Source organism: Elephantulus edwardii, unplaced genomic scaffold, assembly GCF_000299155.1.
Source record: "Elephantulus edwardii isolate Elephantulus edwardi_28Jun2011 unplaced genomic scaffold, EleEdw1.0 scaffold00097, whole genome shotgun sequence".
NCBI classification, from domain to species: domain Eukaryota; kingdom Metazoa; phylum Chordata; class Mammalia; order Macroscelidea; family Macroscelididae; genus Elephantulus; species Elephantulus edwardii.
In genome coordinates, this window is record NW_006399847.1 from 8,654,906 (window position 1) to 8,671,744 (window position 16,839).

At 40.1% G+C, this 16,839-nt stretch overlaps 1 protein-coding gene across 1 annotated transcript in view; it reads left to right on the forward strand.

The window, feature by feature from the left end:
• The window catches only part of ARHGAP28 (Rho GTPase activating protein 28), a 326,300-nt gene that overhangs the window by 275,492 nt on the left and 33,969 nt on the right, over positions 1-16,839 (forward strand). Inside the window, 3 exon segments of the mRNA XM_006891409.1 lie at positions 1,676-1,753; positions 6,113-6,275; positions 14,323-14,405. Of these exon segments, the coding sequence (XP_006891471.1) occupies positions 1,676-1,753; positions 6,113-6,275; positions 14,323-14,405 (324 nt within the window).

A 16,839-nucleotide genomic window follows, 5' to 3' on the forward strand; every position in this document is an offset into this window, starting at 1 on the left:
CACAGGACAGAGCGGAGTTTAGGGCTGTTGTACATAGGGTCACTATGAATCGCAGGCGACTCGACGGCACATAACAACAACAACAACAACACTGTCAAGTTGGAACCGACCTGTAGCTGAACTTCCAGCAGGTTTTCAGAGGCAATAATTAGCACTGGAGGAGATTGTCTTTATTTCTCCTATAGAGCAGCTGGTCGATATAAACTGTGTGCTTTTGGATTGGCAGTAAAACTCCTTACCACTATGAGACCAGCTTGTTATTTTAGTAGGTATAAATGTTATTATAAGTATGTTGTTGTTGTTGTTGATTGTCTTCAAGTCAAGCACAGCTCATAGCAACCCTATGAACAAAAGGCCTAAAGCCCTTCTACAACTATTGACATTTATCAACGTTCATAGAGTTTCCGGAGGCATGTTGTTTAGGAAGTGGTATAGATGTAGGTATAAAAACCCAGCCCAGAAGTTAGCAAAGAGAAGATGCTTGATAAGTCATTAAATCAAAATTAAATTTAAGTCATCAACACTAATGTGTATTTCTAATAAAGACAACTTGAGTTACTAATCTCCCACTCCTGTGTGATAATCTTTACATAACTCTGCTTCCTATTGAATATATACTTTTCTCCATATATAGTATATATAGTTGCATCAAGCATCATTTCTTGAAAGAAAAGTAACAGGTACTCTGGGTCCCCTTCTTGCTGGAAGTTAAACTTGGGGAAGTTGCTTATCTTCCTTGTGCCTCAGTCTCCTTATTTCTAGGATGGGTTGGTTAATAATAGTACCTACCTCATAGAATTAATAGGTAATTCTGGTGCATAGGCCACAGGAGATTATGCTAATAACCTGGAGGTAGCCTCTTGGAAACAGCCAGCAGAATCTCCTCCAGAGAAACGGACAACCTCTGAAAACCTGCTGACAAGTCTGCTATGAGTCAGCTCCACTTTGATGTCAGTGAGTGAATATGAGCGTGAAATGTGTGAATACATATAATGAACAGTATCTGACTCACATTAAGAGCACAGTTCGTATTAATGCTTATTACTATTGTTTTACCACCATCACCATGAGACTTCATGGGAGATAATGACTTCTAAAATGTTTAACTCCATCGAGGTCTCTGGTGATGCAGGTTGTTCTGTGGTGTGCAGTCCTGCTAACCATAAGTCTGTGAGTTTCTGACAGTTCTGATCTCCCAGCCATTCAGAGGGAGAAAGATGGTCTGTCTCCTCTTGTTAAGATGTGCAGCCTTGCGGAAGTGTGGTGGTGTCCATATGCATGGGACTCGACTTCCGGGCTGTGAGTTTGAGGCCTCAGATACCTAGGATTCCTGTAGATTCTTAGGTGGGATATATGCAATTAACGATCATTAATCTAGAATCTCTTAGTTTTGGTCAGTCTTCACAAGGCAGCAACATAATCAGGTCTTAAAGAAGTCAAGCGGGCTAGCTGGAGAGAACCATTGCCTTTATTTACTAGGTTGAGCCTAGAAGATTCTATCACATCTGCAGCCTTAATTTCCTCATTGCAAAGTGGAAGGTTATATTCCTCTAACAAGAGATTGTGGAGACTGAACAAGGCATTCAAAGATCTGACGCACACTTTGCAGCTTTGCAACTGTGGACATTATTCTTTCAGGTAAAAGTGCTAACTTATTTCTGTCATTTCTTTCTAGTTTTTTGAGAAAGTTGAGGAATCGGGACTGGAGTCTGAAGGAATTTTCCGACTCTCAGGATGTACTGCCAAAGTCAAGGTACTGAGTGGTTTCTCTTCTCCTGTTGTTCATAGGTCATAGATGTCACTCAGCACAGGTATACAAACATCAGGTCTCTAGTAAGCTGTGTTCTTTATTTGATATAAAAATAACACATCAAAATTGCTTGTCCTTGGTTTGAAAAGTTCAATTGCCCCCTCACTATTAGTTTTCTAAGCAGTAACTTGTTGTGTCAGTAACTTAGCCAGCATTGTATGAGCTCTTACTTCCATTATTAGTAACTTTAAATTTAGAAGCATTTTCTTGCTCTTCTTTTCATGAAAATTCTTAAAGCAATTTGTAGTTATGGTCATAACCACTGAAATACTTACTCAGCGATTCTAAAACCCAATTCCTTTTAAGGTAATGTTAGTTTACACACATAACACACCCTGTGCAATGGGAATTTTTTTTTCTTTGCTTTTTTGTTCCTTAAACAAAGAAAAAATACCCACAACCCAGCCAACTCAAACTCACTGCAAAGTTAGTAGGCAATATAAAAGTACAACAAAGGAAAGCATCATTAGCCAAAAAAAATGAGCTTTTCTCATCAGTTTCCATTGAAATATTCCACTTTGGTCACTGTGGCTATTCAAGCCAGAAAAACTAAAATTAAGAATTCCTAAGAAGAAGGCTCAGAGTGAGGGAAAAATTAATTCCCATTTAGTTTACAACTACTAAAAGATAATGTGTGGAAATGGAAGAACTTTTTTCTGTCAACTCATTTTGATACATATTTGGAAAAATTTTGTATCAGAATTCTCAAGGCTTGACAAGATGTTTTTCTAAGCAGAAACTGAGATGAAATGAGCTGTGTCAATTGTGTCCTCTGAAAAGCAGATGCTGAGGGTGGATAGAAAAGTGCTGGTTATCTAGGCATAAAACCTGTGAGAGAGAAAAGGTGAAGGAAGCCCAGCTGTGCGGGGAACACCTTCGAGCATGGTACATGGCTGACAGCTCCTATCCAGGAACCTTCACCGAGGGCCAGGCCACAGACATACATAGGCCACATACACACATGCATGCACATTACACACATACACATACATATACCACACAAGCACACACATGAACCACATGAACACACTCAGCTCACACTACACACACAGGCACACACCCCACTCATATGCATGCACACACATACAAAACAAGCATGTACATGTATCCACCACACATGCATTCCTCCCCCTTGCCTTTGGCTGGCATTGCCTGTGCAGAGATGGCTTCAGTTCAAGTGCTGAGGCAGATCCCAAAGGTGCTGATAGTCGGGAAGGTGAATTCCCTGTACTTTCTCAGCTGAATGGCATGCTTTTTCTTGAAGAGGGGAGGAGGGCTGCAGGAGAGTGTTCCCTGTGGCTGCAGTGGTGGGGAAAGCTAAGGAGGTGGGTTTTCCTGGAAATGGAGGTTGCTGAATGCTGATATAAGAAAATTCCTAATGGCTCCTGCAAGTTTATAATTTTTTTTAAAAATCTACTTTTAAGTGTCTCAATTTTTTAAGGTTCTATTCTACACATACTTCTGAATGAATGTGTCCTCAGCCTAAAGAGAAAGCTCTCACTGGCTTCAGTTAAATCTTTTGTGGTATCTGTGGAGTCATAGAAGCAAGATGAGGTCATAAAAATTTTCTAAACAGAATCAGATTCCTTCCCACTAACCATCTCTCTTAACTCTGAGAAACTGTTTCTTCACATATTTTTACTGAGACAAGTGTGTGCAGGTGTGTATGCATGCAAGTGTGTATAAAGTGTGATTGTTGTTATATGGTATCTAGTTGGAACTGACCCATAGCTGACCATTCGGTGAGTTTTCAGAGGCAGTAAACTCCACTGGAGGAGACTGCCATCCTTGTCCTGCAGAGCAGCTGGTGAAGGTGAACTGTGTGCCCTTGGATTGGTAACACAACCAGAACCCCCTTTTAAGTATAACAGAAACATTCCCTCTATATAATAAAAAGAGAAAGTAGAAAACATTGCATGGATATTTTTGTGTGCAATAAAAGTTTAACATCACAGCAGAAGTTATTTTTCACTGGCTAATCTTTGAGAAATGCGTTCCTGAATGTCTCCATCAGTTATGCAGCTTAAACCTAGCTATTCCAGCACATGTTTATCAGAAAAATGTAACCCAGATGTGTCCATTGTTTGAGCTCCAGGAAGGCAAATGGGAATGAAATCTGGGGCAGTGAACAGGAGCAGGAAGACGTTACAATTAGGAGGAATTGTAACCTGATATAACAAATGAGTCTTTATTTCCCTCCTTAGTCCAAATTTTGTACTACTTCTTTTAGTTGTTTCATCTACTAAACTGTTTTTTTTCTAGTAACATGTGTAGATAAAGACAGATTTTTTTTTAAAGACAGATTTTTTTAAACATTGTCATAATTATACTCAAATTGTGCCCAGTAAGAAGTAATAACCCTATCACCCTCAACATTCCATGTGAAAAATCAGGTCTGGGCTTCTACTCTACAGGCGTAGTAAGAAAGCAGGGAGACCACACTAAGAGGGTGCGAAGAGTTTTAGCCAAGTTGCACACGCACAGCCCCAAAGCCAACTCCTGGGTTTGAGGCCTCGGAACGTTTGGAACCGATTGGGTACCTTCTGGTTCCTAGTGTTTTCTTTAATGACAGAAACTTGAGCCAAACCTTAAGAAATATATATCAGAAAACCAGAGGGGAGTCTGGGCAAGTGCACAGACATGTGAAAGGTGTGCACAGGTAAGCCTTGGCATTAACTTTGACAGTGACTGCTCCAGGAAGATAACATCCTGTGCAATCACAGCAAGGTCAGAGTTCCCCTCTAGATAGCTCTCATTCTGAATGTAGAATGACAATAGATGGTTTGACATGTAAAGCTTTCTTCTTTGACTCATTTCATAATTATTCTAAGTCTGGGATAAATGTTTTATAACCATGGAATTGCATTACCTGCTTGGTGTACATTCCAGAGCTGATTTTTTATTCGGAAAGCTGGTCATCTACGTTGTTGTAACATTGCCTCAGAGGTTTAAGCAGGCTCATTTTTGCTTAGAGGAAATAAATGTAAGCATGTGGCTTTAGACCCTTAACTAGGGTTCTCATTGATTTGGACAGAAATTCAGTAGCTGCTCTCATGTTCATTACCATCAGTTCTGTTCAAGTAGAAACAGAGGAGATTCTTTCTGTCAGCTTGCTTTTCACTTGCCATCCAGTCAAGATGAAGTGACATTAAAATCATAACCTTGTAACCTATTGCCATTGAGTCACAATTCAATCCTTGCTGACCCTAAAGTGGGGTTTAAGGAGACTGTAAGTCACAGAGAAGGAAATTATCCATCTTTCTTTCTTGGAGCTTCTGGTTGATTCAAACTTCCAGAGAAGGCACCACCTTGAGGTTAGCAGTACAATTCCCTATAGGCTAGGCTACCAGATTCCAAAGTGACATTATTATTATTATTCACATACATGTTCTACATATGTAATGGTTTCCTACAACCATTCATGGATATGGCTGGATGAATTAGGCTTCTCATGAGAATAAAGTAAAGGCCTCACAGAAACTATTTTCGGGGTTATTTTTCCAAATAAATACCCTTTTTTGGGGAAGGCATTGTCAGTTGGGGAGCTGGCTATAATTCTCTGACAGTGTGACTTTGATTTTGAAAAGAGAAACATGGAGAATAGATGGTATTGATAATCTGATGAATTAATAATATAGCATTTGTAATGTAAGTACAACTCAGAGAAGTTGAAAGGCTCCTCCTACTCCCAGGTATTCAATCTTCCAAACCAGAGGAGGGTCTGAGCAAGCGCACAGACATGTAGAAAGTGTGCACATGTAGGCCTTGGCATTAACCTTGGCAGTGACTGCTCCAGGAAGATAACATCCCATGCAAGTCGCAGCAAGGTCAGAGTTCCCCTCTAGATAGCCCTCATTCTGAATGTGAACAAGCCAAGAAGCACGCTTTCATGATCTGTTTAGAAACAGAAGTGAGGATGGTGGAAGAGATAAAGCACAAAGGGAAGTTAAGGCTTTGTAGACATTTTCATCTACTGTGTGGGAATAGGGGCATCTTGCCAAAATCACAGAAAAGGTTCCTTTCTATAATCTGAGTAGAGAACTTTTATAGTTGCGAGAATCATTAATCATAGTCTCAAATTAACATTCCAAAAGTGTTTTAGAACTTTTTCCCCAAAAATTTGCTTAGAAATAATTATGTCATCTCTTAATAATGTTGAAAATAAATAGACTTACTAGAAATTGGCTTTTCAAGAGTTCAATCTGCTTTAAAAAATAGTTTATGTATTGATAGTTTTCAGAAGTAGGAAAGGGCCAGGTGGTAAAAATTCACTGCATGCTAACCATTTTCTTTGGTTTGCAGCAATACCGCGAAGAACTGGATGCCAAGTTTAATGCTGATAAATTTAAGTGGGACAAAATGTGCCATAGAGAAGCTGCAGTGATGTTGAAGGCATTTTTCAGAGAACTACCCACATCTCTTTTCCCTGTGGAATACATACCTGCCTTCATCGCTCTAATGGAAAGTAGGTAGAAGTGAAGAGTGAATGGACTGATGTAATAAAGTGACAAAAAGCAGAATATAGATGTATAGTCGAGTGTGTGCTCATAATGGTATAATTTGCTATTTCCTGGCAGTCCTTGGTGAATTATTGAATTTGTTGTTAAAAGGTCACCTCTCGTGTTTATGTATCTAAGTCTAGTCATTCTGATTTAGAGCTTCATAATCATTTTAAGGAAGCAGGAGTTTGCAGAAACACCAGGCTCTTGAGATTGGATTTCCTGCTCAACCATCTATTAACTCTGCAATCAACTGAGTTTCAATTGCTACACTTGAAAATAATCGTTATTTGTCAGGGTTGTTGTCAGGACTATTAAAGAAGACATATAAACTACTGCCTACTGTATAATAATAACTTACTCTCATTGCCATTAAACTGGAACCTACTCATAGCTGACACTCAGTGAGTTTTCAGAGGCCGTAAATTACATGAGAGGAGATTGCTCATTTCCCCCTGCAGACGTGCTTGGGGATTAGAATCATCAGAAAGGTGCAGCCTTTGGGTTAGTGGTGCAACTCCCTATAGAACGTTGTATTGTTGTTGTTAGATGCTGTCAAGCATGACTCATAGCAACCTTCTAACCGACAGATCTGAATCCTGCCCTATCCTGTGCTGTCCTCACTGTCTCTGATAGCACATTTCTACAATCTTCATGTCAGTCCATCTCGATGGATGAGGTCTTCCTCTCTATTGCCCATTGTGAGTTAGTGCCTCTAAAATATGAGCCTTCTGTCTCTGAGGTCTTCAGTTTGATGATGTAGCTACAAGTCAATGTGTCATAGGAGAGAGTTTGTCTTTGGAAAGTACACAACCACCGAATGCTCCTGGCAATCACAATGGCACAGAGAGGGATTTGGTAAAACAAAGAAACTGGAAAATGTGTGCTGTGTTTGACAGTGAAGACTCTGGTATGGTTTTAGGATTATAGATGAGTGCTGTAGTGGGTAGCAAGAGAAAATTTAGAAAAGTAAGGGTGACTAGGTAGTGGGAGCGTGGGCCTGAGTTCTTGAGAAGGCGCAGCATAAATATGCATGTAAGTATTGAGTGGACAGAAAGGGCCAACTTTACGTCCGTGTGATCTTTTCCAAACAGGTTAGCCACTGCTGAGTTCTACATAGACGTTATTATGCAAAAATTGAGAGCCTAACTCTAGGCTTTAAGAGGAAAACCTCTTAGTTTGAAAATGTCAGCCACATTTAAGGCACAGAACTTAATTGATAATATCCGCATCACAGCTTTCTGCAGGTTGATCACTCACTCATAGCTCTCAAGTCAGAACTGACTTGTAGCTGATCCTCCACAGGGTCTCTGAGGCTGTCAATTACATAGACTGGGACTGCCCATTTTTCTCCTGTGGAGCTTAAATCACAGGAGAGGCATGGTCTCTGGGTTGGCAGCACCATTCCCTAAGGACTATGCCACCAGAACTATAAAATCATTTAAAACCATGGTGAAAAAAAATGGTAGTCGGATCCTAAATTGTATGACTATAATCGATGCTGAAAATTAGTATGTTTCAAATCTATAAACGTGTTATCTAAATTATAAAAGGATCTTTTGTGTCTTAAAGAAGAAAGTATGACAGACAAGCTTTTCTAAGCTTCAGTTCATATGCTGTCTGTGACTGGTATGTCTTGTCTTTGTATGATCTGTGCTTTTCTAAGAGAAATTTAGAGGGAGAGAGAAGATCTAGTTCCCATCATTTGTTGGTTTGGTTTTTTTCCCCATCATTTATTTTATTTCAGATGCTGCTGTTTTCAGTTTTAGAATTCCTAGTGGGTGCTTTTTTAATATTTCCTACTAATCTGCTTGGATGTCCTATCTTTTCATTCATTACAACTGTATCTTCATTTGCATTACTGAGCACAGCTAACTGCTTTAAAATCCTTATTTTCTAGTTCCAACATTGAGGCCATCTCAATCACTTCTTAATGTCTTTTCCACTGAGAGTGGGTTCCATTTTCATGCTATTCTTTGTGTAACTCCTATGTTCTGACATTTGAATACTACGGATTTTTTACATTTTTTTCAAAGACTGCTTGAAGGGTTATGTTTTTATGAGGTTAAAACTGAGGAGGACCTCATGCACTTACTGCAGAGGGTCAAGGACTGCAGCCTTCAATATGGACTGAGGCTCAATGTCCAGAAGACAAAAATTCTCACTACTGGACCAATCGGTAGCATCAGGATGGATGGTGAAGAGATTGAGATTGTTCACAGTTTCAGTTTGCTCAGCTCCACGGTCAACACTCTTGGCACCAGTAGCCAGGAAATAAAAAAACGTATTGCGATGGGAAAGTCTGCGGTTAGGGACCTCTCTAAAGTACTCAAGAGCAACGGTGTCTCTCTGGAGACTAGGGTGCGCCTGATACAGGCCATGGTTTTTGCAATCACTTGTTATGCATCAGAGAGTTGGACAATGACTAGGGAGGATAGAAGGAGAGTTGACGCCTTTGAGCTGTGGTGCTGGAGAAGAGTACTGAATGTACCATGGACTGCCAAGAAAACAAATAGATTCATCCTAGAGAGGGTTAAGCCAGGCTGCTCCTTGGAGGCAAGGATTCTGGGGCTTCGCCTGACATACTTTGGACATGTTGTAAGGAGAGACAGGTCTTTGGAGAGGGACATCATGCTGGGCAGAGTGGAGGGACAGTGCAGGAGGGGAAGACCCTCTATGAAGTGGATTGATTCAGTTACTGGAGTAATCAGGATGGATGTGTCAGAGGCAGTGAGATTGGCACAGGATAGAGCAGGGTTTAGGGCTGTTGTACATAGGGTTGCTATGAGTCGCAAGCGACTCAACGGCACATAACAACAACAACAGCAATTTCTGAGGGTGGGTGTATGTGGGGGGGGGGGTTGGGTTTTTGTGTGTATATACCATCGAATCAGATCCAGCTGGCACAGGAGAATATTGTCCCTCCTTCTTCAGCAGAGCATCTGGTGGATTCGAACCATATGCCTTTGGGACTGCAACATAGCTTCTTGCAGTAGGCCACCAGAGCTCACTGGTTTATTTTTAATTAGAGAATGTACTTGACTGAGTAGTAGCTCCATCTCAGTTCACTGATTTTAGCCTCAGCTGGGTTATCCCATGTATGGTTCTTGGGTCAACCAGATATTTGCCTGGGTTTTTATACCAGAATTTATTTTACGATTAAAGGCCACCTTTGGCTGCTGTCTTCATCTGGAATAGCCCAGAGACTATGACTGTTCTGAGTGCTGTAACGTAAATGTTCAGTCCAAAATGATGAAGTTTTTTCTTTGGAGTTTTACTTGCCACTTGCAAAACAATTTTCTAATGTCAAGTGTAAAAGCTGAAAACAAGAGACACATTCCCTGTTCCATTCCCTAGTTCCTAGTGACCAAATGCCTACTTTCGTTTACCTTAAACAAGTTTTTCTTTTGTCCATACATTATCGTTGGTCCAGAGGGCTCCTTCAGCCATGAAGCAGGAATGAAACAAAATGTATATGAATAACAAAAATATTCATAAAAATTTGTTTTTGAGAATATACAAAGCAGAACATAGAACCAATTCAGCAATTTCTACATATACAATTCAGTGGTATTGCTTATACTCTTACAGTTGTGCAGACATCTCATCCTCCTTTTCTGAGTTGTTTCTCATCATGTTTCTCTCTGTTACCTAAGATCCTTATCTAAATTCACCGGTGGCTATTGTCAATTTTCTTCTATATAGTTTCTAGTGGGAGAGGTTAATCATAGAGTTGCACAATTTGATGTGTGGAGAGTGGTGGTGGTGCAAGAAAGGAAAAGATCCAGTGTAAAAAACAACATATACTAACTTTGTAAATAAACCAGTATAAAATAAGGTTTTTAAAAAAAAAAACAAACCCTATGTAGGATTAAATTGACTACAGCAGCTGATGAGTTTAGCTAAAGATCCTCCTATATATTTTAAGTTATTAATCATAGAAGATTTCTATATTTGATATTCTGGAAGCCTGAAGACTATTAGGTTCCCCTTCATATGTGCTCATGAAGAACTTGTACACAATGCAAGAAGCAGCCATTTGAACAGAACAAGAGAACAGTGCATAGTTTAAAATCATAAAAGGTGTGTGTTAGGGTTGTATCCTTTCTTCACATCTATTCAATATTTATACTGAGCAATTAATCTAAAAAGCTGTATTATATGAAGATTGTGGCATCAGGATTAATGGAAGACTCATCAACAACCTTGTTTGAAGAAAGTAAAGTTGAGGCACTTACTGAAGATCAAAGACTACAACCTTCAGTATGCCTTACATCTCAATATCCAGAAAACAAAAATCCTCACCCTGGACCAATAACCATCATAATGATAAGTGAAGCATAGGTTGAACCATTTCCTTTGACTTGAATCTCTATGTTCATGAAAGCAGCAGTCAAGAAATAAAGCACGTTGCATTGGGCAGATCTGCTGCCTGGTATCTCATTCAAGTAATAAAAAGTGTATCCAAGGAACGGTACTTTTAGTTGCCTTACATGCACGTGACAGTTGGATAATGAAGAAGGGAAAACTGAAGAATAATTGATATCTTTCAAGTGTGGTATTGATGAGAAATATTGAATATACATTCTTCTTTCTCTCTTGCCCCTAAGATGGAACCAAGTCATAGCTGACTTTCTCCACTGGGTTTTTGAGCCTGAAATCCACACAGGAGGAGAGATTGCTCATCTTTCTCCCTTGGATTCAAACTGCCAGAGAGGTGCAGACTTTGGGTTAGCAGTTCAACTCCTTAAAGACCACCTATGCCACCAGTTGTTGTTTGCCATCAAGTTGGAGTTAATCCATATCTGACCCTCCAGCAGCTTTTCAGAGGTAGTAATCACACTTGAAGAGATTGCCCATCCTTCTCCCTTGGATCAATTGGTGGATTCAAATCGCATTCCTTTAGGATTGCAATGCAACTTCTTACCATCAGAGCTTCTGCTAAAAGAGTGAATCAATCTGTGGTTAAAGCACCTGATCCCTAGAAAAAAACATTATGCCTGGTTAAGTAGAGAATTGGGTGGGGGGGGGAGACTCTCAACAAGATGGGTTGACACAGTAACTGCAAGGATGGCTCGGCAGAGATTGCAAGGATAGCACAGAGTCAGACCAGGTTTTATTTGTTGTACATGGAGTCATTAAGATTCAGAGTCAACATCAAGGCACTAACGCAATACCAGTGACCTTCATCTATAGTTTAATCACTAAGCAAGGAATACCAGTAGTGCAAGATGTTAAGCATTGTGCTACTAACCAAAAGGTAAACTGGTTTGAGCCAGGTAACTAGTCAGAGAAAAATAAAGTGGTCTGCTGCTGTAAAGACTTTTGACCTTGGGAACCCTGGGGGACAGTCCTACTCCAGCCTGCAGGAGCATTATGAGGTGGCACCAACTCAAAGATAGTAGGTTTTATGTGCCAAACAACTTAGCAGATAAGTAAAGACCACTGGGGGCTTTGCTTGTGTTTTCCTTTGTTTTGCTTGGCATTCTACAAGAAGAACTCAAGTCGACAAAAAGCTGAGGCTCTTTCATTAGTGAAAATGATTTCTCTCTTCATATCTGACAAAAAATTTGCCCATTAAATTAAAAGGCGACTACTTCATTCAGATTTTACACTCAGGAACAGCCTAATGATTTTCTGGGATAATAATCTCAGGAAAAAAAGATACATCTCAACTAGGATGCAATCAATGAATTAACTACAAAACTATTGCCTTCAAAATAGCGTAAAGACAGATTTTTTACGCTATTTTGAAGGCAATAGTTAAGTAAATTAAAATGGTTTACCTACCAATTTAAACTTTTTATCTAAAAAGTTGTTGCTGTTGTTGTTGTCAAGTCATAGCTACCATATGAACAAAAGATCTGAACCCTCTTGTGTGCTGTGCCATCCTCACACTTCCTGACACACAGGAGCCCATTACAGCAGTCACTTTGTAAATTCATCTGGTTTGGGGTTTCCTCTCCTTTGCTAACCCTCCACCTTTCCCAGCATCATGTCCCTCTCCAAGGAATAACCCCTCCTGGCAACATGCCCAACGTTTGTCAGGCGAAGCCTCATCATTCCTGCCTCCTAAGAGCACTCTGGCTGCACCCTCTCCAAGACACAGCTGTTTGTTCTCTTGGCCATCCATGGATGTTCAGTGCTCTTCTTCAACGCCACAGTTCAAAGGTGTCAATTAATCTAAAAAGGAGACTTCATAAATTCTCTGAAGTTGATGGAGAAAAATGAAGACATTTTAATCCTATGTTTGCATTGGTTTGTTTGTTTTGTGTTGGGGTTTTTTTTTTTACATTTCAGAAATGATTTCTGATTATAGTGGAAGATTATCAGCGACCTTCTGAAGCCCGTGGTGTCTGCACTAAGACAATACCTTGTTTGTCCATAAATCCTTTGTTTTAAAACAATCTCTTGGGCTCTCAGCTGGATGCTGCTGTGTCAGCACACAGGAGCCCGGGTTCGAACTCGAAATAAACTTTGTTAATTCGGAAAAAAAAACAACAATCTCTTGATAGTTTTTATATTCATACTAACTTGTGTCAACATGCCTTCCCCATTTCCAGTAATATCGGCACCTGAATCATTTTCTATATACAAATTTGAAGTAAATATCTAAAAATTGTGAGTTGAAATATTAAATATATGTTTGCATACTCATTCCAACTGTCCCCCCCTTTTTTACATGATTATATACAATGGTTATCTCGTCACTATACTGGTGTACACAACCTCCTGTAAACTAGCTACGCAAGCAGAATTTCAGTCTTCGCAAGAAGTCTTTCAATCACCCAATATAAATTTTCCTTCAAGAACTCCTCACCAAGAGATCATTTTTGAGGATAATTTACAGACAAAGGGAAACCTAGATTCTCTAGTGACTAAATTTTCAACACAGCTGGTTGTGGATTTTCCAGAGTTTATTTGAAATCCCTAAAATTCCTGGGGAAAAGGCCAGTATTGTGAAAGTGCGCAAATGCCAGCCCTCTAGTGCCCCCTTGTGTCAACGATCAGGAATAAAGTACTCCTTACCATTGATCCCTGTCTTCAGAACTGAGGCATAATAAGACTCTCACAGACTGTATGGGCTGCCTCATCCTGTGCAATTTACAGAAAAAACAAACAAACAAGCAAACAAAACCAAAACCTCAAACCGCGGGAAAGTAAATGATGACTTGGATCTGACTCAATGGCATTGATGGAAGTTTCCTGCGAGGAGACAGCCCATCTTTCTCCCGTGGAGCTGCTGATTCATGGATTTGAATATCCGGAGGAGCCACATTTGGGTTATCAGCATAGCTCCCTATCGACTATACCCCTAGAGCCCTGCCCTAAATGTCCTAGTAAGTTCTAGAATTAGATGTCACTGGCTAAGCAACGATAGCAAGCTCTTATGTGGCCATGATTATATGCATCTATGAATTTAAATAGTATGTGGATTGATTCATTACATCCTCATACCATCTCTGTGATGTAGGTTACCATGGCTACCCATTTCACAGCTGATAAAATGGAAGCAAGAGGTTAAACAACCCTCATAAATCACAGAAGCATGTTTTGAGCCTATTTCTAGAATGCACGTGCTTTTATTTCTCTGCCTTGCTGTATATTACTATTGTGCACTGTCCAGTTGTAAATGACTTATGGCTGACCCTCTGGTAGGTTTTCAGAGGCTGTAAATCTTTCTGGAGGAGATCGCCCATTTTTCTGTAAGCTAACTTAAATTGAGCTTCTGATATAAAAGTATGACCTGATATGTGACAGTGTTCAGAGGGAAATGTTGCACAAGTCCACTGTTACCATGAAGATCTCGTTGATCACTATTGTTTGGAACATGAAAGGAGAACTGATAAATTGAGGTTTCCATCCAAAATTAGAGTATGTATACTGCTCGGCACAAATTCTGTCTTCTCACTGAAACCCACTGGTAACTCTCCTGTGTATCAGATGATGCTAGCAAAAAATATTATCAGATAATCAGAGGGATTAAAATGTGTAATTCTATTTTCTTTTTAGGAGAACCTCATATCAAAGTACAGTTTCAAGCCTTACACCTCATGATCATGGCGCTGCCTGATGCCAACAGAGACACAGCCCAGGTACGCAGAGCCAGTGAGCCTTCTGGTCAAATCACAAGGTTTTAGTGACTAGGGGGAATGGCTGGGATGGGAAGATGGAAGAGTAAAATTTGAGCAATCTGAGCCGTCTCCAGTGAGTCATAAATGAATATAAATCTTAACACTTTTCTTTGGAAATTTGGGTTTTATTCATTCAACCTGACAAGATATACTGAATATCTATCATGTGCCGGACAGGTGTTAGAAGAAGGTTAGGAATAAAGGTGAAAAAATTAAGAGGAAGAATGTTAGAAGTAAGTGAGATCAGTATGTGAATGATAAAGTGGAAAACTTGTCAGGCATCACCTGATCTTACCCTTGTGACAAAAAAAAAAAAGTTCCAAAAGAGTGTTTCTGGAGAGAAACTTTGCTAATATAAAAGAAATCTCTAAAACGTCTAGGTCTTAAAATTTATAACAATTCCTTTAAAAATTCAGAATCTAGGGAGCTCTGGTGGCCTAGTGGCAAGAAGCTGCACTGCAACCCCAGAGGTGTGAGGTTCGGATCTACCAGATGCTCTGCTGGAAAAGGAGGGACAATCTCCTCCTGTACCAGTCAGTTCTGATTTGACGGTACATGCACAAAAAATAATAAAATAAAATGTAAAAGAAAAAAAAACCCAAACAACTTAGAATTTTAGAATGTTAAACATAATCTGTAGAAGTTTGACATTTTACAGATTAGCAAAATTAAGCCCCCAAAAGTGATCTTTTTCTTTTATGTTAGAATATTAGAATAACCTTAGAGAGTTCTTCATCTCTAATCTCTCCCCTTCCTTCTCCTTTTTTAACAAATTATTGTCTTTTCTTTTGGTCTAGAGAAATCAAATTCCTCTTTCTATATAATTATGGTATGTTGTTGTTGTTATTGTTATGTGCCATTGAGTCACCGATGACTCATAGCAAACCTATGCACAACAGCCCTAAACCCTGCTATATCCTGTGCCAATCTCAGTCTCTGTCACACCTACCCCCATTATTCCACTCATTGAATCATTCCATCCTTCTTCTCCTGTGCTGTCCCTCCACCCCACCCCACCCCCAAGCATGATGTCCCTCTCCTGCCTTGCAACATGCCCAAAGTATGTCAGACGAAGCTTCAGAATCCTTTCCTCCAAGGAGCAGCTGGGCTTCCCCCTTACCAGGACAAAATTGTTTGTTCTCTGAGCTGTCCAAGGTATATTCAATACTCATCTCGAGCACCACAGCTCAAAGGCATCCATTCTCCTCCTATCATCCCTAATCATTGTCCAGCTTTCTGATGCATAGCAAGTAATTTCAAAGACCATGGCCTGCATCAGGTTCACCTTAATCTCCAAACAGACATCATTGCTCTTTAGTATTTTGGAGAGTTCTCTGACAGCAGACTTTCCCAATGCAATTCATCTTTTAATTTCCTGGTTGCTGGTACCAACTATGTTGATTGTAGAGCCAAGCAAACTGAAACTGTTGATTCAACTGATTAAGCTGCATCTCAGTTTCTTCACCATCCATCATGATGCTGCCAGTCAGCCCAGTGATGAGAATCTTTGTTTCCCTGATGTTGAGCCTCAATCCATATTGAAGGCTGCAGTCCTTGACCTTCTGTAGCAAGCACTTCAGATCTTCCTCAGTTTCTGCAAGCAGGGTTGTGTCATCTGCATAACAGACTGTTGATGAGTCTACCTCCAATAGACTGTTGATGAGTCTACCTCCAATCCTAACGCCACATTTCTCCTAACAGAGCCCAGCCTCCCAGATAATCTGTTCCACATATAGATTGAAAAGATATGGAGATAGGATACATCCTTGGGGCACACCCTTCCTAATTTTGAGTCATGCAGTATTTCCTTGCTCTGTTCTGACGACTACCTCCCGGCCCAAGTATAAGATTTCACATAAGCACATTCTTCGGAGAGTCAGCCACAGTTTATTGTGATCTACACAGTCAAATGCCTTTGCATAGTCAATGAAACACAGATAGACATTCCTCTGGTACTCTCTGACAAGATTCATCTGACATTAGCTATAATATCTCTAGTACCACGGCCTCTTCTAAGCCCAACCTGCCCTTCAGGCAGTTCTGTGTTCATTTTTGGATAATCTTCAGCTAAATCTTGCTTGCATGTGATATCAATGATGTTGTTGTGTTGTTGTTTGGGGCCATTGAGTCGTAGACGACTCATAGCGACCCTATGAACGAACAGCCTGAGCACTGTTCATACATAGAGTTTCCGGAGGCAAGCCATTTCAGAAGTGTATGCCACTCCTGCTTCCAGGCTTGTTTTAGACGGGAAGCTCCAGCCAACACTGTCCACCATGGGCACCCATTACCACGATTGACACATCACTGTCACAGTCTTCAGCATCACAGCAACTACAGGTTACCTCTGTACAGCAACGCACAGACCAGTGCTATACCACCTAGAAGAATGTTT